General features: G+C 43.2%; 1 protein-coding gene across 5 annotated transcripts in view; it reads left to right on the forward strand.

Moving 5' to 3' along the window:
- CEP112 (centrosomal protein 112) overlaps window positions 1-27,483 on the forward strand; it is a 404,486-nt gene that overhangs the window by 5,384 nt on the left and 371,619 nt on the right. For all 5 annotated transcript variants that reach the window (XR_014444546.1, XM_083148204.1, XM_083148203.1 and 2 more), the window contains exons 3-5: window positions 3,879-4,069; window positions 8,880-9,043; window positions 25,708-25,798. Coding sequence is in view for 4 of the 5 variants with exons in the window: in XM_083148204.1 (XP_083004330.1) it covers window positions 3,879-4,069; window positions 8,880-9,043; window positions 25,708-25,798 (446 nt within the window). In the remaining variant the exon portion in view is untranslated. The remainder of the gene's footprint in view (window positions 1-3,878; window positions 4,070-8,879; window positions 9,044-25,707; window positions 25,799-27,483) is intronic.

Here is a 27,483-nt window from a genome sequence, read left to right on the forward strand (position 1 = left end):
TCGCATTGCATGCGACCAAAAAATCGCATGCGATGCGATTACCGCGATTTCCCATAGGGAACAATGTTAAATGTCCCAATTGACCCGATTTTCCATAGGGAACAATGTTAAATGGCCCACAGAGGCCAAATAGGCACCCTGAAGTGTGAAATGGTCAATTGTTAACGCCACCCCACGATCAACGTCAACCCGAAGCGTGGCAAGCGCAGCGAGCCCGTGAGGGGCGGCGGTACGCGTCCTACGACCTTTTCATACCCCCACTATCCACGTCGGCGTGGAGTTGAGAATAGAAAGTGTGGCGAGCCCGAAGCGTGGCGAGCGGACACCTTCACATGTATCCGCGTCCCCTCGCGGGCTTCACCGGTGTCCGCGTCCCCTCGCTGCGCTCGCCACGCTTCGGGCTTGCTGCGCTCGCCACACTTTCTATTCTCAACTCCACGCCGACGTGTATAGTGGGGTATGAAAAGGTCATAGGACGCGTACCGCCGCCCCTCGCGGGCTCGCTGCGCTCGCCACGCTTCGGATTCACGTTGATCGTGGGGTGGCGTTAACAATTGGGGGGACCATTTCACAGGTTAGGGTGCCTATTTGGCCTCTGTGGGCCATTTAACATTGTTCCCTATGGAAAATCGGGTCAATTGAGACATTTAACATTGTTCCCTATGGGAAATCGCGTCTGTCGCATCACTTGCGATTTTTTTGGTCGCATGCGATGCGACCGACGTGATTTTTTACCTTGCGATGCCCAAGATCAAAATCGTGGGCGCCCTTCTAGGTAAAGAGTACCCAATTTAACCCTTGGTGTGCCAACATCTCTGTGAGATGCGCAAAATATCTACTAAAAATTTCAGCATCGCTAACATTTGTTACATAATTACAAATAAAAATGTTTTGTAAAAAATATTATCTTCTATATAAAGTAAAGTTTACAGGGTCATTATGAATAAAACTGCTTGCCAAATTTCACACCTGTTTTCACAAATTCAATTGGCACTCATAGGGCCCTATTCAATGCTGTCTTCCCTGACAGCATTGAACAGGGGTTCTCGGCAGAACGAGCCTGACATCGCAAGCTGTCGGGCTCGTTCTGCCGAGAAAAGCCGGAAATAGGCGAGCTCCCGGCCGGAGCTCGTCTATTTCCGTCCTCAGCTCGCGGCCACGCCCATTTCTCGACGCTCTGCAGTTGCTTGCTCCTGCAACCAGCTGATTACCTCTGCGGCACCACCTCTGCTGATTACCTCTGCGGCAATATATTGCTCAGCAGTATATCTCCCCTGTGTTTACGGGGCTTAACTGAATGAAACAGATATTCAATGAGAATACCTGCGAGGTGCAGCGAATCCTTTTTAGGATTCGCTGCACATTCGCCACGTTCCGGAGCCAGCGGGCTCCGGTATTCAACGTGTCAGGGGCTCGCTGCCCCTGACTGGCGAATATGAGCTCCTGCGGCGATTGCCGCAGGGAGCCTGAGGACGGTGGCAGGCAAAGAGATGGAAGTCTCTCTGCCTGCCCCAGAACTTTGTGGGGGGTAGGTGGGCTCCCCGGGTGCCAGGCAGCACAGGCTGCCCCCCGGGGGTGCCAGCAGGGGAGCGTATATTCACTACACCCGATCGTAACGATCGGGTGCAGTGAATATATGAATATGTAATGAGCGGCTCGGCTCCGGCGCCCCCTGCTGGCTGCTGTGTAAAAAAAAAATATATATATATATATATTTTTTTTTTAAATTAAATATATATTCATGTGCTTACAGCACATGAATAAAAATAGCATGCCCCTCCTCAGAATAAAATTCCTGATTTTTTTACACCAAATGTAAAAAACAAAACACTTCACATTCCACTTCACCATAAAAGATAGCGATTGCTACTCGGTGAATCATGGTGAAAAAAACCTTGAAATGTATTCGCCGTGTAGTCATTGAATAGGGTGATTCACCGTTTTTGTCAGAAATTCGCCAAACAGCACAAATTCGCCATAAAAACATGGCGAATCAGGCTCATTGAATACCGCCCATAGTCTGACCCTCACTAATAGGGCCCAAGACAGGTATGATGTACATAACAGCTTATTTTCCCAGAAAACTCAAACTGAACACCTTTGACATCAAGGGGGAAATTTACTAAAGGAAATTTGTAAAAAAATAGGTGTATTTGTATCCAGAAATACATTTATTTTTTACATTTACTATCCCGAAAATACGGCAATTCGTATTCGTACTGATAGCACATCAATACGACTACGGATTGCCGTATTTTTGGGATAGTAAATGTCAAAAATAAGTGTGTTTCTGGATACAAATACACCTATTTTTTTTACAAATTTCCTTTAGTAAATTTCCCCCCAAATGTCTGGCATTTTATGATGGTTACATGTGTTTTTTTTTTTTCTTTTTTTAGACATTTTTTTATTTGAATTTATAGAACAAATGTGGGCGATGCTGGCATTTTTAGCAGATATTTTGCCCATCACATGTTTGAACTCAAAAAAGTAAGAGTTTGCTGATGTCAAAAGAGACCAAGCAAATATAGATTCTGTTTACGGTTTTCAACTAGAGTGCACTAAAACGTCGTCAGCATAATAATATGTAATACAGAATCAGGTAAGCTCTCTGACCTGAAAAATCATATTATTCTATAGGCAGGAGGTTGTAAGTAACAGCCACCAGAGGGCAGTCTCTGCTCACTAATTGAGATGTCCGTAATACTTGTAAAAACACTCATTCTGGGTCGCGCATTGGATTATTATTATTATTGTTGTTCATTTATATCGCACCACAAGGGTTCAGGAGAATACATAAATGAGCACAAATAAGAAAATGATTTACGGTTCCCACACACGGTGAGATGTGTTATAAGTGCGATGTGTGCCTACACAATGTATGCTATGCAATTTGGACTGTAAACTGTGAGATTTGTACTACACCAGATGACTACACTTCAATAGTATGTAGTACAATAGCATGTGATATAGTACAAAATACCTGCATGCACACACTATAAATAAACACAGTGCTACTTGAACTAGACACAATGGTATTTGAACTTAATAGATCAAATCACATGCAATAATTGCTCCGTGTGTGGGCACTGTTACAGTACAAGGCAATTTAGTATAAGTACATGGTAAATAAAGAGTAGCATCAGGTGACAGGACACCTGTTACATATTCGAGTTCCAGAGACTTAGGTTATGTGCCATTGAAAGTAAAAGTAAAAAATATACATATACATTCTAGGAGAGGAAAAAGCACATGAGAGGGCTGTGCTCGTAAGAGCTTACATTTATAACGTCATTATTGAATGCTCTGTTATGTGAATGCTAGAACTGAAGCCTGTCTCTCCTAGATTGCACTCACAATGTAAAGGTGGCCATACACACGCAGATTTATCTGCAGATCTGTGTGGTTGGAACAAAAACATGGTTATGGATGACAGCAAATGACAGTTGACCATTTGCTGGAAAACTGACACTGTCACTCATCCATAACCATGTTTTTGTTCCAACCAGGCAGATCTGAAGATAAATCTTACTAGTGTATGGGCACCTTAATGGGGATATTGTATTATACTGTATTGCTCTACAGCAGTGGTAGCCAACCCTAGCCCTCGAGAGCTACCAACAGTTCACATTTTCCAGACAACCTAGCTGCTGCACAGCTGCACTCATTAATCACTGACACATTTTAAAAGATACACAGATAGAGCTAATTAGCTCACTTGTGATTCTGTGAGGAGACCTGCAAAGCATGCACTGTTGGTAGCTCTCGAGGACTAGGGTTGGCTACCCCAGCTCTACAGGAATAGTGTCATTGTGAGATATACACACATATTAGTAAGATACCTCAGTAACTAAAATAATGTGTTTTCTGTTAATCAGAACGCCAGCGATGTGCCTTGTGGATTAAAAAGCTATGTGATCCGTCAGGAGCAGGTGCTGGAGTTACTGGCAGGAAGAACCGGAACTTGTATGCCAAGCTTCTCCTTCATATGCTGAAAAGTGGGGTGCTAGAAGGACCCTTCGCCCGCAAACCTGAAGAGGGCATGCTGAAAACCCTACCCACATATATGGTATTTAATAAAGTACAGCTCCATCTGCCAGCACTTCTGGTTTTCTTGCTTCATGTTGACATTTGCCTGTTTTAGTTGCCAGACAGCATATCCTTGTAGCCTGACGCGTCCAAATGGAGCTACATTTTAATAGCTCTGGTGGGCTCTAGTGGTGGCTGGCGGTGTAAACCATTGAATCTGTCTCTTTATCTGCTGTATATATAAAAGGCTAAATACTCCTCACCTCTGAGGTGAAGTACAGCCAGTAACCACTATAGGCCATACGATGGACCACATTACTCCTTAACAGAAAGGAAAAGCAAAGTGATCTATTTCAAACTTGCTGGATATGGGGAGAGAGGGAGCTGTAAAGACAGAGATTGCAGGTAGGTTCAGACTGGGACCAGGCCATCCCTACCTGAAAGCTAGATGTAGAATCACTGTCTGCCAACAGAGGGCAGTGTTTTGTTGACACATGGACACCACTAGACACACACACACACACACACACACACACACACACAGATATAGATATAGTGATTGATGGCTGGCACTCAGAGACTTACATCCAAAATGAACCGGAAACAAAGGTCTGATGTGTCAATGTTTCGGACTGTTAAGCCCCTTAGACAATCAATTGCAGCAAGTTGATTACAAATAGTTCCGAGTCCAGAGTGCTGGTCATCTGCAAAGTTTTAATTATATAGATGTGTGTGTGTATATACATATATATGTAATGGTTAGCATTACTGCCTCACAGTGCTGAGGTCATGGGTTCGATCCCCACCATGGCTCTAACTGTGCGGAGTTTGTATATTCTCACTGTACTTGGGTGGGTTACCTCCGGGTACTCCGGTTTCCTCCCACAATCCAAAAATATACTGGTAGTCTAATTGGCTCCCAACAAAAATTAAACCTATAATGTCTGTGTGTGCCTGTACATGTGGTAGGGAATATAGATTGTAAGCTCTACTGGGGCAGGGACTGATGTGAATGTTCAACTATACTCTGTAAAGCGCTGCGGAATATGTATGCGCTATATAAGAAACTGTTAATAAATATATATATATATATATATATTTTAAAAAATAGTGTTCATTCTAGCACCCGCTATCTTTGAAAACCCACACAGTTCCTATTTCCTGCCTGGGGTGTCGCTGTCTGTTTTGGTTTTTAGCACAGGTCTGGTTTGCATATTAGTGCTGATATACAGACCACACTGTGCTAGAAGCTCTACAGCAGACAGCGACACCCTAGGCAGGGAAGAGGAACTGCATGGGTTTTTAAAGAAATTGTGTGCTAGACTGAACACTAGATAATGTATTTATTAGTGGTATTTACTGATAGAAAAGCCAAATGAATAAAGGCATTTTTGCTTAGGTTCTGCTTGCTGTGAAGCAATGTCCTATAATAAGCTCTCTCATACTGAATGGTCAGAATAAATAATTTGTTACAAGTCAGAGACACTTTTTTTTTGGAACAAGAGATTCTTTTTTGGATATGATACAGGGTCTTAACAGAGTGCCAGAGCCTATTCGATTTACGCATACCATCGACCACCAAGAGATCACATTTTTGGATGTAACAATCTTGAAGGATGGGAACTCATTAGGATTTACTATGTTTAGAAAAACAACAGATAGAAACACCTTATTGCAGGCATCAAGCCAACACCCAGTGCAGCTTAAAGAAAGCCTGCCTATTTCTCAATTTCTAAAAGTATATTATTATTATAATTTTATTTATAAGGCGCCACAAGTGTTTTGCAGCGCCGTACAAAGGAACAATACAGGGAGACTAAACTTGGCATAACATTGAATAAATAACAAAAATACAGTACAAATAAAGAGCGCCACAGATCAATACACATTACAGCTTAAATGTAAGTAGTGAGGACTCAATCAACATACAACTAGAGGTTATATCCTACTAACTCAACTGAAGAGTTAACTACCTGACAGCCGACAGAAATGAGGACACGTTTCCTCAAACTTGGGTACTCACCACAGACAGATGCCTAATTAAGGCCAGAACGCGCTATGAGAACCCCAAACCTAGGGGACAACTAGCATCTAGTGATACTAGAATGGTTCATGTAAACACCTTTAACCACACAGCACAAAATGGATATATTGGCTTATAGGGAAGAGTAATCCAACCTTGAAGCTGCAGAAATCCTCTCCACCCATGATGGCCTACCAAAAAAATCCTAGTTTACAACAAATGCTGATGCGCCCTACACTTTGACCAAGTCAGAAGGGCACACAATGGCTCCGGTCGGGTAAACCCGGATGTGTTCGCTGTAAGGGTTGCACAACATGCAACGCAATGCTGGTTGGAGACACCGTTGCACACTCTCATAGTGGGAAACGTATAAAAATTAAACATCGACTAACATGTATGTCTTCATTCGTCATTTACATTCTGGTATGTCCTTGTGGATACTATTATGTAGGTATGACAACAGACCATTTCGTGAATGGATGGGAAACCATCGATGTACCATACGACTTGCCCTGGAGACCGGCAAAACAGACAAACCGGTGGCGAAACATTGTATGGATTTTGGACATCAAGTGGCCTCCATCAAATCGATGTTGATTGACCATATACCACTACCGATAAGAGGAGGAGATTAAACAGCGTGAAACACTGTGGCCCCGAGAGGGCTTAATAAAAATAATCCTCTAAATTGCTTTTTATGACGCTACCATATTGTGAGGAAGTGGTGGTTGATGGTGTGTTAGTGAAAATAGAAGGCACTAACCCACTATATTCTCGCCAGGTTTTTTTGTATGTATTCTTGTTTTGTTTCCTTTCTTTTTTTTTATTTTGTGTGTATAATATTTCTCTATTTTGTATCGTACCTACGACTCATATATTGACTAATAATATATAATATTGAGAATTTGATATCCCTATCTGATTCTTGTAAACTGATCACTGTGTCCAATTTCCACTTATTTATAAGACTATTTTTAGCATCTATAAATACCCGATTGTAATGCCAGCATGTGTATTGCTGGAATGCATTGCTATTTTTTCAAACTATATTGATCTAAATAGACGTTCCCTTTTTAGTGCAACTGTGACCCTCTTCGATTGCAGCTGTACCTTTTTAATGCCATAGATAAGGATAGGCATATATACTTGAAATGTGCTGTTATAAATATGTAATCCAACAGGTAGACCCGGTGGAATGCCCAGCCATCTTGGCTGTGCATGCTAATTTCTTTAAAGCACTTTTTTTGTAGGTTTGATGATACCAAATATCTGGATACAGGCTCAGATGAATAGCGCTATGTAGACAAAACAGCCTAGAGTATTAGTGTCAGAATGCCAGTGCAAATGCCGTGCGGACCCGCTTGAACGCACCACCACCACCTGGCTGGAACACACAGCCATCCGGGTTCCAGCCAGCAGGAGCCTATTAGAATACAGCTTGAGGTCACATGCTACAATGATAATGTACTGGCTGGGCACCCGTACATTAGCTAACCAGCTAACATTACTAAGTGCTATTTAAGTGGAGACTGGAGACAAGGTCAGTGTATACAGGTTTGGTATCCCATATCCGGGCATCCGAATTATTCCAAAAACGGTGTTTTTTTTGGGATTAATTGGATTTTTTTTTTACACCTCCCTTCCCCCCCAACCCTTTTTTAAACTTACCAAGTCCCCCCGCGTCCACGGCAGGCCTTCAGCATCCTCTCCGTCGTCTCCAGTGGTCCCAGGAGTGCATTGTGCGAGTGTGTGCGCGCGCCGGTGATGTCACCGCCGCCCCTGGGAACTCGCACAATGCACTCCTGGGACAGCTGGAGATGTCAGAGACGGGGGACAAAGTGGACGCCGAGGGACCATCGGGACACCACCAGGGGACAGGTAAGTATGTTTAAAAACAAATATTCCAAAATCCGGTAATATCCCTTATCCAAAATACTTGTTGTCCCGATCAATTTGGATAAGGGATACTCAACCTGTACTGACTCTGTGACTGACTCTGTGACTGACTGAGCTGTGAGGACGTCTATTGATGACTGGTCTTGAGAAAGGCCACCTAGTGGCCGAAATGTAGACTACAATACATGTGATGGTGATGTACCCTAATTAAATTATTTCATTACAAGACTGTGGTGAGTGCCCTCATTGGATAATGATATCCTACACTGCTATATAATTGGGACACATGGTTGTCACCTTAGAGGTGCACCCCAGCAAGTGATCAAAGCTGGCCCTGAGTGTGGAGTTTTCAAAAATTATATATATACACAAGTAGATTCTGATTGGTTACCCATAGTGACATGCCATGTGAAACAGAACTCTCATCTTAGTAAATTTCCCCCTGGTTGAAAAAAATCCCTGGTAATGGAAAAGCATTTCGAAGCAAATGGTCAACTGTGATTTGCTCTGATCCATTACCAGGTATTTGTTTCAACCAGCCAGATCAGACAATAAATCTGTAGATGTATGGCCAGCTTCAAATGGAGAAATTTACTAAGATGGGAGTTCAGTTTCACATGGCATGTTGCTATAAGGAACCAATCAGAATCTACTTATTTATTTAGCACCTTCTAGACGATAAAAGAAAGTATCTGATTGGTTGCCCATAGCAACATCCTATCTTGGGACACTTCCCCCTATGCCTCCATGGTTTCATTACTGTGTTTTGATTAGAGAAAGTTGAAACACTACAGTAAAATTGAATCTTGTGTCTTTTATAAAGTTTCTTTTTTATAAAATCATCTGCGCTGTTGGACTGGCTCTGGATCACGGAGTCTGTCAGATACTCTAGCTATATACTGTCTTTCTGATTTCTTGTTTCCTTTTATAGTCCATCTATTTTGATGAGCCCAATTCTGGGAGATTTCAAAGCATAGACACTGGAGGATTACCAGACTGGGTGTTAGGAGAGCTGGAGTCCAGGGAACCAAATGCCAGCGAGTCCTGGAAATTCAGTCTAAAGGATGATTCAGAGTTTGTCACTTCCCCAACCAGGTAAGAGGAGTAAAAAGTACTTTTATCTCCTTTTGCAAAAGTTTAACTCTATCCATTCTTGATTATAGCATTCAAATGGTTTTAAAGGCCCCCCATCCACTAGTGCGGTATTGCCACTTTTCACGTGGTTCTGATGGATAAAAAGTGACACATCCCCTGTCATTTTCTTATGATTGCGTTGTGAGGCCTGTTCCAGCACGCCTCGCATCGCATTCGCAGATCCTACGGGCTAAAATGGATATTCATGGCAGCCAGTAGCATTTTCTATGGTCGTATACCATAGGGTACCAAAAGGACTGCATACAATATATCGTATGCTATCCTGCTGCCCGGCAGCTGCAGGGTGAGTTGGCGGGGTATTACATGCCGATACCTCGCCCTAGTGGATGGACATAGCTAGTGAATCATTGTTACTCTCCTGTACAGTTGTGGCGTAAGGAGGCTCCGTCAGATTGTAGATATGAATAAAATTATGCAGCATTGTGTATGGATAGAATCAGTATTCCATGGCAATATTTCCCTTGGCGGTATATGCAATAGATATATATTCTGTCTGTTGTATACTGGTTCCATACACCAGGGATGGGCAACCTTCGGCCCTCCAGCTATTGATGAACTACACATCCCATCATGCCCTGCAACAGTTGTAGCATGGACACATAGGAAAACTGTAACAAGGCATGCTGGGATATGTAGTTCCACAACAGCTGGAGGGCCTAAGGTTCCCCATCCCTGCCATACATTGATGCTCCTGGTCCTGTATGTTAACGGAGGCCCCTGACTTGTGGTCTGTTTTCGCTGTTTTGTTGTTGGCAATTAAAGGATGAGTAAGGACATCTCACTATAACATACCTGATGCATTTATTATCATCCTCTGTGTAACACGCTGTTAGCTGTGGGATTCCTGGTTTGGACTTGGAATAATGATTATGGTAAGAAAAAGATGTGCTGCAGGGAGGGTTCTCCAACATAGATGACACATAGCCTGCAATATAATTGATGTAATTATGGAGATTATTATAGCCTTGCAGTGACCTTTAGTGACTACCGTAGCATTTATTGGTTATTGGCTGTGCTCAATAACCAGATTTATGGGCAGCAGTAAGCTGCGGGGGATGCTGAAAAATTCCATTTCCCTGTCTAAAATCATATGGGAGCTGCAATCTGTGCTCATGGTGCAGCTGGTGTGTCTGAAACCGCCATTTATCACTGGGGTTTCTACAGAGCAGAGTATTTCAGTCTCTTTGCTACTGGTGCTTGCGGATGCATTTCCAGGTTGTAGCTTAATATACAGTATGGTGATTATTTAGCCTATTTTACAGTATTTCATCATCTGCGCATCTAGGTTCAGACCTGCTCGTTAGGCTGCGTATATATTCAATGCCTAGAGAGCAGCTAAACGCCGCCTCGCTGAATGCATGCCCCTCCCCCTGCCGAGCGAATCCCCACACATGATTATGCTCACACATCCGCTCGCAAGCGCCTGCACAGAAGGAAAAGCATTAGATGGTCGCTCACCATCTAATGATTCTTCCTCTCTTCGCAGATACAAGTCTGGACTTTTATCCTGCACGGTGGTGGCCGAAATGGGGGTGGGCACTGATGTCATCCGCCTGCCCTGAGTAGGCATAGGCATGCCCAGCATTTTCATTTGCATGCCCACCATTATTGCTGGCACGGCCATGAAACGCTGGGCGGATCCCAGCGACTGACACCTTTCAGTCATAGCCAGCATTACCTTTTCTTTTGAACCAATGTGTGCTACAGCAGCTGTTTGATGGGATAGGACCAGATTGGCTAGATTTTGATTACCATGAGCATCAGTGAGCATTGGACCCCATTGCCCTATAGCAAATTATTATTGTATTAACCATTTCTGGTAGGTACTGATAACTGGATTCTGTTAATACCCCATATGACATTCTGTTCTGAAGTCACACTGATGCAAATGTATTGGCATCACAATTTGGCCCCTGTCAAGGTCACTCAAATACTTACAATTTCTTATTTTTATTTTTCCAACCCAACTGTGCAAGTATAAAGTGTTCATTTTTGCTGTCTAGTATATCGCATCCCTTGACAGATGTGCCACTGTAACGACATAATCATTGCAATGACTATCCAATCTCAATATACTGGTGTTTGTTGTTTTTTTTTACTGCACAAATTGAAAATTTGGCAGTACCCATTGTTCTCTTCTGTGAAAGGACAGAACTGCAATATGTACTTTTCCTAATATTGCTACACTTTATAAGGTGTGCCACAAGTGGACCGCAGTGCTATACATACGGCAACAGTAGGAAAGCACAAGGTAAACAGAACATTTCATTACATTACAGTAACCAAAACATAAACAGGTAACAACGAGCACCACAATATTCCGTACACAATATAGCCAGGAAAGCTAAGTGAGGGAGGAAATAATTGGTGAAGGGTGGAACCTGTCTCTAATAATAGTGATGGAATGACTAGCAGGAGTAGAGCCTCAGGAACAGACAAATGATTGTGGCTGAGAGGAATTCCGTGCTAAATGGCCACTAGTAGGTGAAGGCTCTGAGTGCAGATCTTACCATCTAAAGGCCCACACACACTGGGCGATTTTGAACTTAAAGCAGCTCCGTTTGTTGTTTAAGCTGCTTTTTAGCTCAAAAGCTGCCCAATGTGTACAGACGAGCGATGAGCTCTGATTATACTCCCAGATCATCACTGTCTGCTGCCGCTCATCAGCTGCTATTGCCAACAGATGAGTGGATGGTGGTGGGGTCACCCATGGGAATGCCTAGCATTTTATGGAGGGCCTAGCATTTTATGGGCGTACCCATGCAAACACTGGGCATTACCATGGCTACATGGGCAGGCAGATGTTTGCCGGGAGTGGGTGGTTGACGGCAGCTGCCCGCATCGTCTTCAGGCACGCACACACAAATACAAGTCAGTTCAGACTGACTTTTATTTGCAAAGGCAAGGGAAAAATTAATAAAAATTATATAAAATAGTGGCACAAATATATACAGCTCTTTTACTTACTTTAACCTATTCTTACCCTAACACTGTGCGAATCAGTGGCAGGTGTTGTAAACCGCTGGGGGTTACTCACTGGCAGGCATAGGGAGTGCAGTCTTGTCAATGTTGCGGAGCTTGCAGGATGAACAAAATCCGCTGGCGTTCTCTCCCACTCAGTGGGCACTGCCGCCGCTTCTCCTGTGGTGTCACCTGGCAGCGTCTCCCCAGCGTTCTGAAGCAGATGATATGCCGCTGGTAGTTTCTCCTGAGCTGCGGCCGCTTCTTTTGTAGCGTTACCCGGCAGTGTCTCCCTGGCGCTCTGCAGCAGTGGATTAGTGGGTGGACAAAATTTATTTCATTCCTTGTGTTTTCTTTCCATTAATATTCATATCTAGCGCTCTTTCCTCGTCTTATAAATCTATACAGGTTGAGTATCCGTTATCCAAATTATTCCGAAAAATATTCCATATATTCCAAAGAATTCAGTATTGAATCCCGGCGGTCGGGATCCCGGCGTTCAGAATCCCGACGCCGGAATCCCGACAGCCGAAATGCCGACAAGGGGGGGACGTGGCTCGCTGCCCTCGCCACGCAGCGGGCTCGGTGCCTCGCTACGCTCGGCACACTAATTTATTCTCCCTCCAGGGGTGTCGTGGACACCCACGGAGGGAAAATGAGTCGGTATTTCGGCGGTCGGGATTCCGGCGTCGGGATCCCGACCGCCGGGATTGTAACTGCATCCCATTCCAGAAAGTGGAAATTTTGTAATTTTGCTAAAAGCACTACTGGGGACATCTGTAACAGCACTACTGAGGACATGATATGTAACTGGCACTACTGGGGACATCTGTCACAGCACTACTGAGGACGTGATATGTACTGGCACTACTGGGGACATCTGTAACAGCACTACTGATGACATGATATGTAACTGTCACTACTGGGGACATCTGTAACAGCACTACTGAGGACATGATATGTAACTGGCACTACTGGGGACATCTGTCACAGCACTACTGAGGACATGATATGTACTGGCACTACTGGGGACATCTGTAACAGCACTACTGCGGACATGATATGTAACTGGCACTACTGGGGACATCTGTCACAACACTACTGAGGACATGATATGTAACTGGCACTACTGGGGACATCTGTAACAGCACTACTGAGGACATGATATGTACCTGGCACTACTGGGGACATCTGTAACAGCACTACTGAGGACATGATATGTAACTGGCCCTACTGGGGAAATCTGTAACAGCACTACTGATGACATGATATGTAACTGTCACTACTGGGGACATCTGTAACAGCACTACTGAGGACATGATATGTAACTGGCACTACTGAGGACATCTGTAACCGCACTACTGAGGACATGATATGTAACTGGCACTACTGAGGACATCTGTAACAGCACTGCTGAGGACATGATATGTAACTGGCACTAAATATGTGCAAGAAAATGATTGCTTGGCATTCAAATTCAGTATCAGAGGTTGTTCACAAACTTTGTTTCATGTTTTGAAACCTTGTTTTATGCACAAACGAAATATATTTGTGTGTATTTCATGTGTTTGATGTGTTTGTACAACATAAATGCAAGATACCTAAAGATACATCATTGAAATATAAAAATATTCTGAAATACGGAATAATCCATTATCCAAAATTCTTTGGATAAAAGATACTTAACCTGTATATTTATATAAAGAACAGCTTTTCATTATTATTGGAGCACGATGACTATCTACCCTGAGTGTAAAACATTCGTTGGTCAGCTGATGTTTGCGTACGCAGCCATCTTACTGCATACAGCAGCTTTCTAGGGTATGTTTCTTCGCACATCCCCTCGCATGTTTCCGGGGATTCGGCATCAGGGGGGTTTCAGTGGGGCGGCATCACAGGTGCTTGGTAAACTTCAAGCTTCGCAGCTTACCGAGCTAATCAGAATCACCCCCTATGTCTCATATTATTAAAAGAGATGTTTTACTACCTTGCAGCGGGTCCAGCGGAGCTGGCGGGTGCTTTCAGAGGTGCAGGAGGGTGCGCGGGTGCATTCAGCGGAGTGTGTGTGGGGGGGGGGCTGACACAGCGCGTGACGCAGTCACTTGCTTGCTCCATGTACACTACGAGCTGCGGACGTCCGCAATGTGTGTCACCTGACGTCTGCCCGCAGTGGGAACAGAGCCCAGATAAAGCTTGTCAGTTGCCCCCTCTGCTTCCAGCTTGTTGCCTCCTCTGCCGGGTCATTCATCATGGAATGCTATTGACTAGCTGGCGGCGTTAATACTAATGATAAATAGCGTCGCCCCCCCCCCCCCTTAAAAGTGAGCGGGGTTATAAATCACTGGGGCCCACTGGAGCCCGTATATGAGCCAGATGTACAGTATCAAGCTTCAAAAAGTGAAAAAGTGGAGAGTGATATACAACCAGCCTCTACAGCTCCTACCTGTCATTTTTTTAAACCCAGACTGTAACATGGCAGTTAGCCAGCCAATCAGCTCTTGTAATCACTCTCCATTTCATCACTTGTTGAAGCTTGATACATCTGGCCCTATGCACATGCTATATACAGAAGGAGGGATGGCCCTTTTGCACATTTGTTCCCTCTCTAAATATGCTGCCTCTCTATGTGATATTTAGCCAGGCCATCTGAAATGTTAAATCAGCTCCCTTTTACATGAGAACGCATTGTGTACCAAAATAGAAATATTACTAGTAATATGACCATTTTAAATCTCAGAAACACTATTCAGCTCATTGAATAGTTCCAGCACTAACCCTGGTGCCTGTATATCTGCCTCCATTTGCAAAGGTTAGGGAGCTTAGTAACTTTCTGCTCCCATCTTCCCTTGCATTTCCTGATCTCATTATATTACATTTACAGTGCTGGATAAGCACTGTCTGGTCTTCATGGCAACAGGAAAGCTTTGAAGCTGTAGTGGAGAAAAAGTACCTACATTTCACAGCTATTTTTCACATTAGTGGACAGGTCTACAAAGACTATAAAGCTGTTCAGAAAAAGTTTGGGAGAACTCTTAGGTGCATTCAACTGTTATTTATCCCAATAGAGAATCATACTCTAAAAAAAATCTTTAGCTGAGCTGATCGGTACTGTTCTGTACATTCTAAAGGTATTGGAATGTTATCACCCAGACCTAGGTCTCAATCTAATAGCCTGCTAGCTGCGGGACTATGTACAAGTCTGTCTTTGTTTTTTATAAATTGGCAATCATTTACTAGGCAAAACCAGTTTGTTGTGCCTTGTCTATGATTGGCACTTTAATAATAGGGCAGACATGCACAAAGTCCTGCACCTCTGGTAGCTCTCAGGCTTATTATATTTAGCCCCAGGTCTGGATCAAGGTTGCCCACTGTATGCTGCATTCCGGCTACTCTTATTTCATAGAAGCAAGGTACTCTGGCTTCTATTAAGTAACAACAAATGATCTGAATTTGGGCCCTTATTCAGGTTCACTCGCAAAGGCAAATTCCTTCTCAAATGGACAAAACCATATGCACCATACTTGCCTACTATTGAAAACTAGTTTCAGGGAGATTTTAAATGCTCAAACATTGCGCCGTGCCACTGACAGGGTATGTCATGATCTGCCCAGTGGGCGTGTCTAACCTAACCTATGGACGTACCTATTGCCACTAAGAGGTGTGTCCTGCAGTGGCAGAAGAAATCTGTGGAACACTCTGGGCCTGGTTCAGGCGTGAATGTTGCTGACTGTAGCACTGCACTAAACATTTCTGCCTATATGTGCATTTGTGCGTGTGTGAGTGCGCGAGAGATCGAAAAATAAGAGAGTGCTCTGAGTGTGTGAGAGACATGAGGAGTGTGTGTGTGAGAGAGGGAGAGTGAGAAGGTTAGAGGAGAATGAGTGTGAGATAGAGGGAGAGTGTGACAGGGATAGTGGATAATCTATCAGAGAATAGACCAGGGAGGAACCTAGACAGCTGCTGTATGCAGTAAGATGGCTGCTTACCTTGGAGGGACCAGTCTCACCCTGTACATACCAATAACAGGGAGGATCCAGGAGATGTGTGCTGCACCAATTTAGATTCTTCAGCTAATATTTCTATACCTATATAAAAGTAGAAAGGTGGTACAGTTGGCAGAGCTGGCTTGCGGAGGGTAGCTCATGGGCACGGAACCCCCACTCTGAGAGGCCCCCTCCTGTTGCTGCAGGTTGAGTAACTGCTACAGGCATAGTGATACAGTAAGAGTACGGATTCCAGGAGCGGCCTTCGCCGACGTCGGCGGCAGGCTCGGGTATTTTCGGGGGGACTCGGGAGCTCTCAGGCACACGAGCCCCCCCGAGCCTGCCGCCGACATCAATGCGCAATGTGACAGGCCGTTAGGCTGAAGAAAGCGCTGAAGTGAAATACTGCTATCTTTTATTATTAAGGTACCATATGAATAAGAAGGGGGGGGGGCGAGGCCGAGGAGAGGTACCCTTTAATGAATCTATGCTCAATACTTTATGCCTGGGGGGAGGACAGCGGCATCACTGCAGGGAAGCTGCAGATGAGGGGGTCTTAAAACTTTATGTGGTGGGTTTTGCTGGGGCAGGACAAACCTGCCTTGATACTGTAGGTTTGTCCTGCCCCAGCAAAACCCACCACTTAAGGGGTTAATACTGGTATTACAGGTATCCATAATATGGATTCAAGGGAGGACCAGACAGCTGCTAGTGACATGGAGTGTGGAAGATGTGCAGAAGAGGGGGTAGTCTTATATGGCGAGTATATAACAAACTCTATATTTTGAGTGGAAATGTTGGGGCTCGTCTTAAACGCCAAGTCGTCTTATACGCCGGCAAATACGGTAATATAAAATTACTTTAAATTCACCTACTGCTTTATGCCCAGTGTCTATCATGAAACTCTTTAGTTGATTTGATAAATATGACAAACAAAATATTTTGTACAGATGGAGCCGGCCTCTTTCTTGCAGGGGCTGGTGATTCTATCGCCAGCCCCGCCAGCGGCCGGCTCTCACCAGGGGCGCGTGCACAAGATGCTCGCGCGCGCCCCATGGCTACGGAGCTCTCTCCGCCGCCTTCTCCAGTGCTCCTCGCCGCCCCGCCGTCCCCCCTATACCTGCCCGTCTCCCTGAAGTGGAGACAGGCAGGAACCCGCAGCAGCGCCGTGAGAGGGCGTGTGAGAGGTACGCGCGTCCCAGTCAGATGGAGCGCCGGGCAAGAACCAAGGGTGCTCCATCTATATGTGGACTGTGAGCAGCATATAAGAAAGGGATTATAATGCTGCTTTCACACTGCAGAAATGGGTAAAGACCCGGTATTCTTAAACAAGACTTTAAAACGGGTCTGAGCCTTAAAGGCGCCCATACATTAGTCCGACTTGTCCTAGGGACAAGTCGGACCTGATTTCCCCTGCAGCTCCCCGGGAGGGGGACACACGATTAGGCACTTGATGTGCCAAGTTTTGCATATGATAAATCGCATGGATTTATCATATGCAGTCCCCGAAGAGCTGCAGGAAGAGGGAGCCGTGCGGGTGACTTCAGCGGGCGGGGGATGCAGCCTCCCCCTGCTCCCTCTGTCTGGCTCTCTATTAGCCGGCATACCCCGCCCGCTGCCATCCCCCGCATGTTTGAGCCCTTAATGTGCCAGGATATAGTGGAGAGGCTGCTGGGCTAGCATTCATTGAAGTGGATGGGTCATGGAAGGTGTACTGTAGATGGGGCAAAGATGCCCGTTTACAACAAAGCTTTAAAACTGAAGATATTGGGGTGTGGGGGCAGATGGGGAGGTAGCAACCACAGCTGGAGGGGAAACCTGAAATCACATCATAAAGGGGTAAGGTTGTAAGGGTAGCAGGGCTAAGGTGTATTGTGTAAAAATATGTAGAGGCTTCAGTTGTGATCAGCACCTGCTCCCCCCATGAACAGCACCCATTCCCCTCAAAAGTTCCACCTTTGGTCGACATCAGCATCCCCTCCCTGTCATTACCAGCAGCAGAGCCCTCAAAACCCCCCAAGTGTGTCACTGTGTGTGTATCAGTGAATGTGTTAGCGTCTATTTTTATGTGACAGTATCTCTGCCATTGTGTCAATAGGTCAGTCGCCGTTTGTGTTTGGAAATCTGTTTGACACATGCAGAAGTTTTTTTTATTTTTTTTATTTTTTTTATTTAAAGCATGCGAGAGTAGACAGACACTGTCTGCATTTCAACCCGTGTAGTGAGCAGGGTCAAACACAGATGTAACCCAGCATGCAGTGAAGTGAAAACGGGTAACCCGGGTCAATGCAACCCTGGACTCATTCACAGCTATGAAATATCTTGCAATGATCTCATCTCCAAACATCTGCTCAGGACCCGCCTCCGCTGATCGCAGTGCAAAAGGGTCACAAGCCAGGTCGCACCTGGGTTGGAGCTGGATACAAAATTCCTTGTGCGACCCGGCTCAGCAGTATAAAAGCGCTATAAGAGTCTCCTCTAGTGACACATTCAATCGTTCCCTGAAATCTCATCTCTTCAGGCAATTTTATCAAATTCTAGAACTGTCCCATAGCCTTCATAAGCTTTCCTGCATAATTACATAATTACATTTATTCACTTTAACATCAACATTGGTTTGTGGCTATATCATGCAGCTAGTTAAGAACCTTTGCAATCTTGCAGAACCATTTATTTGCTATTTAAAGATTTTGCATGGTCTTGGACTACAAATGGTTATTGAATGCACCTAATTTGCCTTGCATATACCGATGTGTCCACATACATCTATCCTCTGTGTGCAACAAGTTGTGTTATACATGATGCATGAGCATTGTGTGATTCCCTAGCGCCACACTTTTCATGTAGCTTTTTTTAATTAAGATGTCTCTTAGTTGCAGATACAGCCAAGGTCATACACAGAATATATGCATTCTGCATATAATTTTAATCAGCAGAATCTGCTTGTGTGTGCACACACACCCTGTTTCATATAACAGGGCATACCTGAAAGCTGTTAGGAAAAAGGGACATTAGCTAGACCAATGCCTCCTTACTTTTAAGTTGCTGGATTCTGTGGGTTGAACTGAGGATGTTTAAAGTATTTTCATTCTGATTAATAGACTGTCTTTTGTGGGAAGGAATGATAGTGGTCCCTGGCTTATAGATACAGAGGACGGGACAGGCCAGGGTGTCAGCGACTAGCTCGCATTTTGAGACTGCATTTCATTCATTCTAAGAAAGTGTGATGGACTCTTTAAATAGGAGAACCCCCCCTTCGCCCAAAGCTGGGAATAGTTTATAATATGTGACATATGTATGTTTTTCTAGTGAATAATTTATTGCTGCTTGGAAATGAAGTTTATCGCTGTCTCATAAATTGTACAGCCACTTTAAGTCATCCTTTGAAAAATTCCTTTGATGTTAAAATATGCCCCCCCCCCCCCCCCCCTCTTCTCTCTCTCGGTTTCATTTTTGATCACTGTGTAAAATTAGTTTATATTGATCGTATTATGTGGTTTACTTGTGTACTAACTCTTCACATCTTTTAGAACGGTTCTCTTGTGTTCACACAACTTGCGTTTTCGTGTGCTGCGTTGGGCTTGCTTTCGGGCACAGTATTCAGTATTTATATGGGGACCAGGCTTGGATGTATAAGGCTATTTTACACCATAAACACTCGTATGTGCTGTGTATCTGTTTTTATACCATATCAGATGTATGACTTTCTGCTGCCTGGTAAACCTTCAGTCATTTACTTAATTTGCCGCAATGAAGGTTAACACATACTTTCTAATTTTGTTAATACTGTAGATACAAATACAGTACAACTTGTCCTATATTTGAGGAGGAAAAACAAGTATTGATTAATGCAAAAATGAATATTACTATTCTTGTTTATTTATATGGTGCATAAACGAGCAACAACAACAAAAAGCATAAAATAATGAATTACGGTGCAAGGCAATTAAGGAAAAGTACATGGTAAATAAAGATCGTTGCATCAGAGGACAGAACACTGAAGCAATTACTAATATATGTATCCTGTTGGAGAAAGTGCGCTATATAAATTAAACTTACTAGAATGGAAAGACTATGGCACTCTGAGGATTTTTCAACGTTTCGGGGCTGGTGCGCCCCTTTGTCTAGGTGAATAAAGTGAATCAACATAAGAATATAAGCGCCCAGCACCCCTCTTCAAGCCTTCCTCCAATTACATTGTGGATTACAAAGTACCATTTCCAACTTTATGGATATCTGAACCAGGACTCAAAGTTGGACTCTGCCCTACCTGGGCTGGACTGAAGCCTTTACAATAAGGACATCATCATCATCACACTCCTATAAGGGGACGATTCCATTGTATTGTATCTAGGTTAACTGTATCACTGTTCTCAGGTACTCTAACCTTATGGTTCTGTATTCAGCTTAGGTCTAATATAGATAGGTCACGTATAACCTAAAGAAAAGCGGCATACTGGAAATTGCTGAAAAATACTTCAATACATCAGTCTAGTCTAGAGTTTAGAATCTAGATAAAAATATAAAATGTATTTTATTTATATAATCCTTTATCCTGCTTTATCTGCATATTTAATTTTTTCCTGAAATTTAATTTTTTCCACAAAAGCTTTTAATGTACTTTTGTGTCCACTAGATGGAGGACTTCTCCTACTTGATGCACTTAAATAATGCTTGAGGCCATCCCTACAGTGCTACTGCTGTGGGGCCTACACACGGGGAGATGTTGCTGAGCAATGTAGATTGCTCAGCAAGATCACTCGGCACACAGCAGTGTGCTAGCTCTGTGTGCTAAGCAATCTGTCAGGGACCGTGTTCTCAGCTGAGACCATTGGCCATTACCAGTGATTAAACTAAATTTATCCAGCATGCTGGATCGTAATCGCCGGGTGTTAGGGGCATTTTCTAGGCAATCTACTGAGAAAATCAACTCACACGATTAATCAATCAGTGTGACCTATTCATATCACATTCACACTGTGACACATCTGATTGAGTCTCTCATTTGTATACATTATTCCTTACACAGACTGCACACACTTGAGAAGGGAGTTAAAGGAACAGAGTATATAGCAAATTAAAACTGTCACAGATTTTTTCAGGGCGCCAATTGGGGACATTTCTTATGGGGTATGGGTCATTAGGTGGACCAAATGAAGGTTCTAATACATTGGGTCGACCACTGAAGGTCGACAGGCCTTATGCTGACACAGACAAAATATTTGACATGCCTAAGGTCAACAGGGTCATAAGTTAGGTCATTAGGTTGACATTGGGAAGGTCGACTGTCAAAAGGTCGACATTGGCTTTTCACGTTTTCCTGAATGTTGACATAGTCAACATGGACACTGCATTGAAGCAGCGCGTCCCCTCAGTACCTCGCTGCGCTTAGCACACTATTCTGTTCTCCCTACACGCCCTAGTGGATGGTAGGACATGAAATACTACCTGTTGGTTAAATAAAAAAGGTGAAAAACCCATGTCAGCATCTTGACTGTCGACCTTCCCAATGTCTACTTAATGCATGTGTCGACCTTATGACCCAGTCAACCTGAGGCATGTCAATCTTTTGTCTGTGTCATCGTAAGACCTGTCGACTTTCAGGGGTCGGCCCAATGTATGTCAACCTTAGTTGTGTCGACCTAACGACCGTTTCCCTTCCTAAAGTAGAACATTAACTAAAGTTGTTTCATATGTTGTTTAAATCGGCTTATTCCCAGTATGTCTGCAGATAGGGCGGGTCACAGAATATTCAGCCTTGTTCATATGTGTGTTTTCCACACTGACCTGGCACCACTGATAAGCCATAAGCCTTGGACACTGATGTGACATGTTGAAGTAATAATTAAATTTCCATGAATGTCTAGACTTCTAGTGGATTGCAGGTCACACAACTGAACATTTACACCACGTGGCAATTATTTAGGAAATAAAAACAAGGTTTTTTTTTTATGTACAGCAGAAGCACTGTTTTAGTCAGTGTCAATCACAGGTAGGAAAGCTGATGCTCTAGCTTTTGTGGAACCATATGTCCCAGCATAAGGGGATTGTGGGTCTTACTTGTTTCTTGTGCAAACAGAAAAACAGACATGTCCAAATTAAATGAGTCTCCTATTGTTTCAATGGCACTAAGGCATGCAAAATGAAGATGGGCGTGTTACCTTTAGCTTATTTTTAAAATAGAAGTGGTCATATTTGAGTGGTCACACCCTGCTCCCGAAAAAATAATAATCTGCCTAATATTTTCCAAGAAATATCTTATTTTACTCCGACTGCTATTAGAAGGTATAGAAAATATTGTAGCATGGTATTTATCATTAATGGCTGGTGGGAATATTGTTAAAAAATCTCAGTTTTTGAAAGGATGTAGTATGAGGTAGATGTAGAACTTGCAAAATGATAGAAAGCCACGCAGTAACGGGTCAACACAGATGGCGAGAGATTTGGAGAATATACCATCACTTTTATATGATGGTGTGGTGATGGTATCTTATCGGGGCTGGGAATACCAACTGCCCAATAACTGCTAGCATCGGGTCTAATAGTGATAGTGGTAATACTGTAGATTTGCTTTTCCCAGAGAAGAAGAGCATAGGGCAGTGGTTCCCAAACTGTGTGCCTAGGCACCCTGGGGTGCCTCGGAATGTTTGCAAGGTTGCCTCACGTTGGGGGGTCCACGACTAAAACAAATAATGTATGCTCAAAGTGATAGGCAAAACCAGTGCTGGTGGCTGCATAGCATACAACGTATGGACAATTAGAACCACAGCTATGTTCCCCACCAAGTAACTGAACAATAGGGGGTGACAGTTAAGCACAATTTACTATATATTTTTTTTATTTATCCATAAAAAAACTTTTTGGATAGGGGTGTCTTGAACAAATGCTGATATTCTACAGCGCCCTCGTCAAGAAAGTTTGGGAACCACTTGCATAGGGTATTGGAGGAACCTTATAATAATCCAACTCCGAGAGATAGAAAATGAAGAGGAGGTGGTTCAAAAGTAATGAACACTGAAGGAAAGCTGGTTTCAGAAGTTGGACAACTATTTAGACGTAAAAGGCATCAAGATTCTGTCCTTTCCTGAGATACCAGTTTCTGTAATAGTATGGGTCATAAATGTACTATCATCAAATTATTGCTGCAAAGTCACCTACTTGCCTCGCCTGCTGTGCCCTTGCTGTGCTGCCCTACTACAACCTGAGCATTTAGTATAAAAGTAACATTTCTATAATACACAAAGCCATTCATAGTTCTGCCACACCTTGTGTAACCTCATTTCTGTGTGCATCAGGAATCTCTTGTAGTCATCTCCCACACATCTGCCAAGTTTATAGAGAACTGACACTTTTCAGTAGTAAACTCTGGTGTCCGCATCATAGGTCAAAAGTGCAGTCAGCAGTGACAAGGCTGACATAAGCAAGAGGTTGAAGCATGAAATTGTTTTCATGAGTTTTTTTTTTATACTACAACATCCACATAGACTCTGATTGGGAAAGGTACAGTGTGCCGAGCACAGTGGAACGCGGAGCTGGGTACTGTGCCCAAATCTTGGCGAGAGAAGCAGTTACAAACTACAAATTGACACTATCAATTTCTAACATTCATTTTCCATTTAAAATGTTTAAACACTGCCATCAATATATGTTTCCCAGTCATATAAGTAATTTCTCAAATTGCTAATTGTTTAGCTCTACTTGTACGAGTGTAAAATTACAATTCTGACTCAATGAGACCATCTCTAGTTGATGCTACTATGGGGGTATTCAGTCTGTGCCGATATTTTCTGAGAGGGGAAATTTAAGCACTTTCTTAAGTCGGACCTGTTTTGTCAAAAATGCCCGTTGATTGTCAAATTCATGGCCGTATTTTGACAATCCGCGGCCATTTTTGACAATCCACTGACTTTCCGACACTTGGAACATTGAATTCTGACTGTTCAGTAACTGTCGGATCAAATGAAAATGGCCTTGGATTTCGACTATCAGGATGTTCCGACAGTCGGAATCCTGGATTAAATACCCCCTATGTCTACTGAAATAGTTTCCTTCATCTCATTTGCATTAAGTCAGGAGCCATCTCTATCTCATATTCAATTACCTGTGTGAGGTTTACCATACCGATTCAATTAGTGGGTATTACCCCACATATAAAATGCACAAGCAGAGGTTAGTGCGCAGGGACAGTCCATTGATTCCGCAATTTATGTTGAATCAGTGAGGTTTGCTCTTGTTAATCCATGCTTTTCCTATTCGGGAAAAGGCTATTAAATTGAATTGCTTTTCTTTTTCCACACAACATACTAAAGGTGCCCTTACACTGCCTGCGATGTCTTGCAGCAGTGTACGGACACCCGACAACCTGCGAGCCGCCGGGACCTTCCCAGTGGCAGGGACGCATGTGATCCGTTGTCCATGCGTCCCTGCTTCCCGCCCGCCTCGCCACCAGGAGGAACGGGTGGTCAGACGACCGGCCCGTCCGACCACCTGGCTGGGTCCAATGCGCATGAAAATTCACATGTACAATGTGTTCTGTGGCCAAATAGATGTATTTGTCATTATTTACAATTGTGCTTATGCAGAGATCCATCTGGTTTCTGGTGAATCTCATGAGCCAGGTATAGAGCCTAGTGGAAGTCCACACTGATAATGGCTACTTAAGAATACAGACTATTTATTTGCAAAAATGCAATGAAGCCTCAAATGCGTATAAATTGCATGCAATTCCAAAACCGGCTTTAATAGAAAAGCATAGTACTCAAAATTATTGATTGTAAAATAAACAGTAACTGATATAATAAACACAACAAGGACCCTGGTCACCAACAATGGCATACCTCCCAACTTCTGTGCTGATGAAATAGGGACAATCGTGCGTCCGGAAAGGGGGCGGGGCGTATGCAAATGAGGGCGGGACTTATGCTAATTAGCCGCAACCTCATTTTCATACGAGAATAGACGCTGTGCGCATGCGCACAGCGTCTATTCTATTAGATTGGGGGGTCTCCCAACTGCCACCCCCCACAGCGGGACAATGCCTGCCACGGGCGGGACAGGACCCAAAAATCGGGTAACCCGCTGTAATCGTGACAGTTGGGAGGTATGCAGTGGCTTTTGTTCAAGGTCATGCAGCCTGGACGAATAACTTGGTTTTGTCTGGCCTGTTTTGGCCGTAGTAAATTACAGTACAGCGAATGTTTGAAGAAAGTCGTCTCTTTTATGTGAGATAATCATAAAAGCTTTATTATCAATTTGGCGCTACGCTCTTGTACAAACATAGATGTACAGGCCTCGTGTAGTGAATAGTCCCATGATGTGCGGAGAGCTCGCTCCCACCACAGCTTGTGGCCTGGCCAAGAATATGCCTCATGTCTTGTTTATGTAAGAGATACTGGCCTTGTATCAGCATCTCTCTTCTTCCCTACTGGCTTTACATGAATCACAAGCAATATACTCTTCAGGAAACACACTGAAAAATTAATGTTCTTTTCTAAAGAGTAGTGAACATATGGAATGGAATCTGTGGGGAGGTGTGAAGAGTTAGTTATCTAAGTACATACATAGGAAACTCTTTTATGTTCTTTAATCACTGCTTACAGAGATAATGAAGTATTTCTGAAAACATTACCCTCTATCTAATATATTGAACTTGTTTCCTAGGCCCAAATACTCATACAGCCAGAAACTGGCCTCACGGTCCCTGAGTCCTGCGCACAGGTCTGGCGAGGACGCCCGGATGATGCTACACAATGTAAGAACTCCCAGTTGTTTTCTTCTTTAATACATACTCAAGTGGTGCTTTTTGTATTTTGTCATTATTATTATTATTATTATTATTATTATTATTATTAATAACAGTTTCTTATATAGCGCACACAGATTCCAATGAAACCCTTTTTTAAAAGCTGATTAATAAACTCTGTTGCATATGTCTCTTGATTTTAAGGTTTTGTTTCTTTAGAATTGAAAGTGATTGTCTAAATACATAAATGAACAGGGCTTTATTTGACGTATACTTCAGTGCTCACCAGTCTGATACGGTTTTGTTGACGTTGTTGAAGGTATGGGACAACCAAAAAACAATAGTAAGCCGCAGCTCGCAATCCTGAATACAAGTATCCAAAGAGCACACGTTGATTAAAAATAGTGGTTGCAGCAATTTTCTGGACTGAATCAATAGTCACGGCATTGCACAAGGGTCTCCTGAGTTTTTTTGTGCTAGTGGTTTGATTGGTTGCGTCATGATTAACCCTTTGAGTGCCAAGTGAATTTGTCATAGGTGTGAAAATTGGCAAGCAAGTATTTTTATACATCATAATGACCTGTAATGTTTACCTTTTATATAGAAAATATAATCTTTTTTTTTTTTACATAACATTGTTTATTTGAATTAATATAACAAATATGAGCGATTTTGGCATTTTTTGCGGATATTTTTGCACATCTCTCACAGATGTTGGCACTCAAAGGGTTAAGGGGCAGATGTACTATACCTTGATTGAAAGTCTAGAGAGAAACTAACAACCAATCTGCTACTGTAATTTTTAAGCACAGCCTGTGACATGACAGTTATGAGTGGGTTAGATTGTACCTTACTGTATCTCTCTCCACTTTATCACTTAGTACAGGGGTACTCAAACTATTTTGCTTTGGGACCCCATTAGACAATAAAAATTATTACAGGGCCCCAGCAACTGGATGCAGAAGGTCATCACATTGCATGTGTAGTCAGCAGACAGCACATACTGTACATGGCAGCATTGTGGAGGCACAAAATGATGGGAGGAGTCTAACATAACAGACAATTCAACAGATCTTTCATGCTCCTTGAATCACTGATTGAGATTAGAAAACTCATTAGCCTAATGGTCCGCAACATGTAGTTGCGACCTGATGCTGACAAGGTTGGGGCCCACTTTGGGGTCACGACCCACAGTTTGAGAACCACTGACTTAGTACATCTGGCCCTAAATTTACAAAATGGGCGTCTTCATTGTGTATGTGACCTGCACACTTTAAACTCAAAATGCAACTTGCTGCTTCTGTACCCGGAAGGTAACAGGTTTCTTGAAATGAATAGTTGTGATAATTAGATGACAACAGAACAAACTGCAGGTGCTACAAAAGGTATGCAGACGAGAGGTCGACCACTATTGGTTGACACTTGAAAAAGTTTGATGTATAAAAAAGGATGACACAAATTAGGTCAGCATGGTCAAAAGGTCGACGCAGGCAATACATTGACATAGGGAATATCAAAATAGAGAAAGGTCGACATGAGTTTTTCACGTGTGTTTTTTTATTTTTTAAAGGCGGTTTTCATACTTAACTCTCCATGTGGACATAGAGGTAGAAAATAATAGTGTGTCGAGAGCAGTGGGTCAATATGCGTGAAGCATGGCAAGTGAACGTGGTACACTTATACGGTGTCCATTT

This window comes from Crinia signifera, chromosome 6, assembly GCF_055691185.1.
Source record: "Crinia signifera chromosome 6, ASM5569118v1, whole genome shotgun sequence".
NCBI classification, from domain to species: Eukaryota; Metazoa; Chordata; class Amphibia; order Anura; family Myobatrachidae; genus Crinia; species Crinia signifera.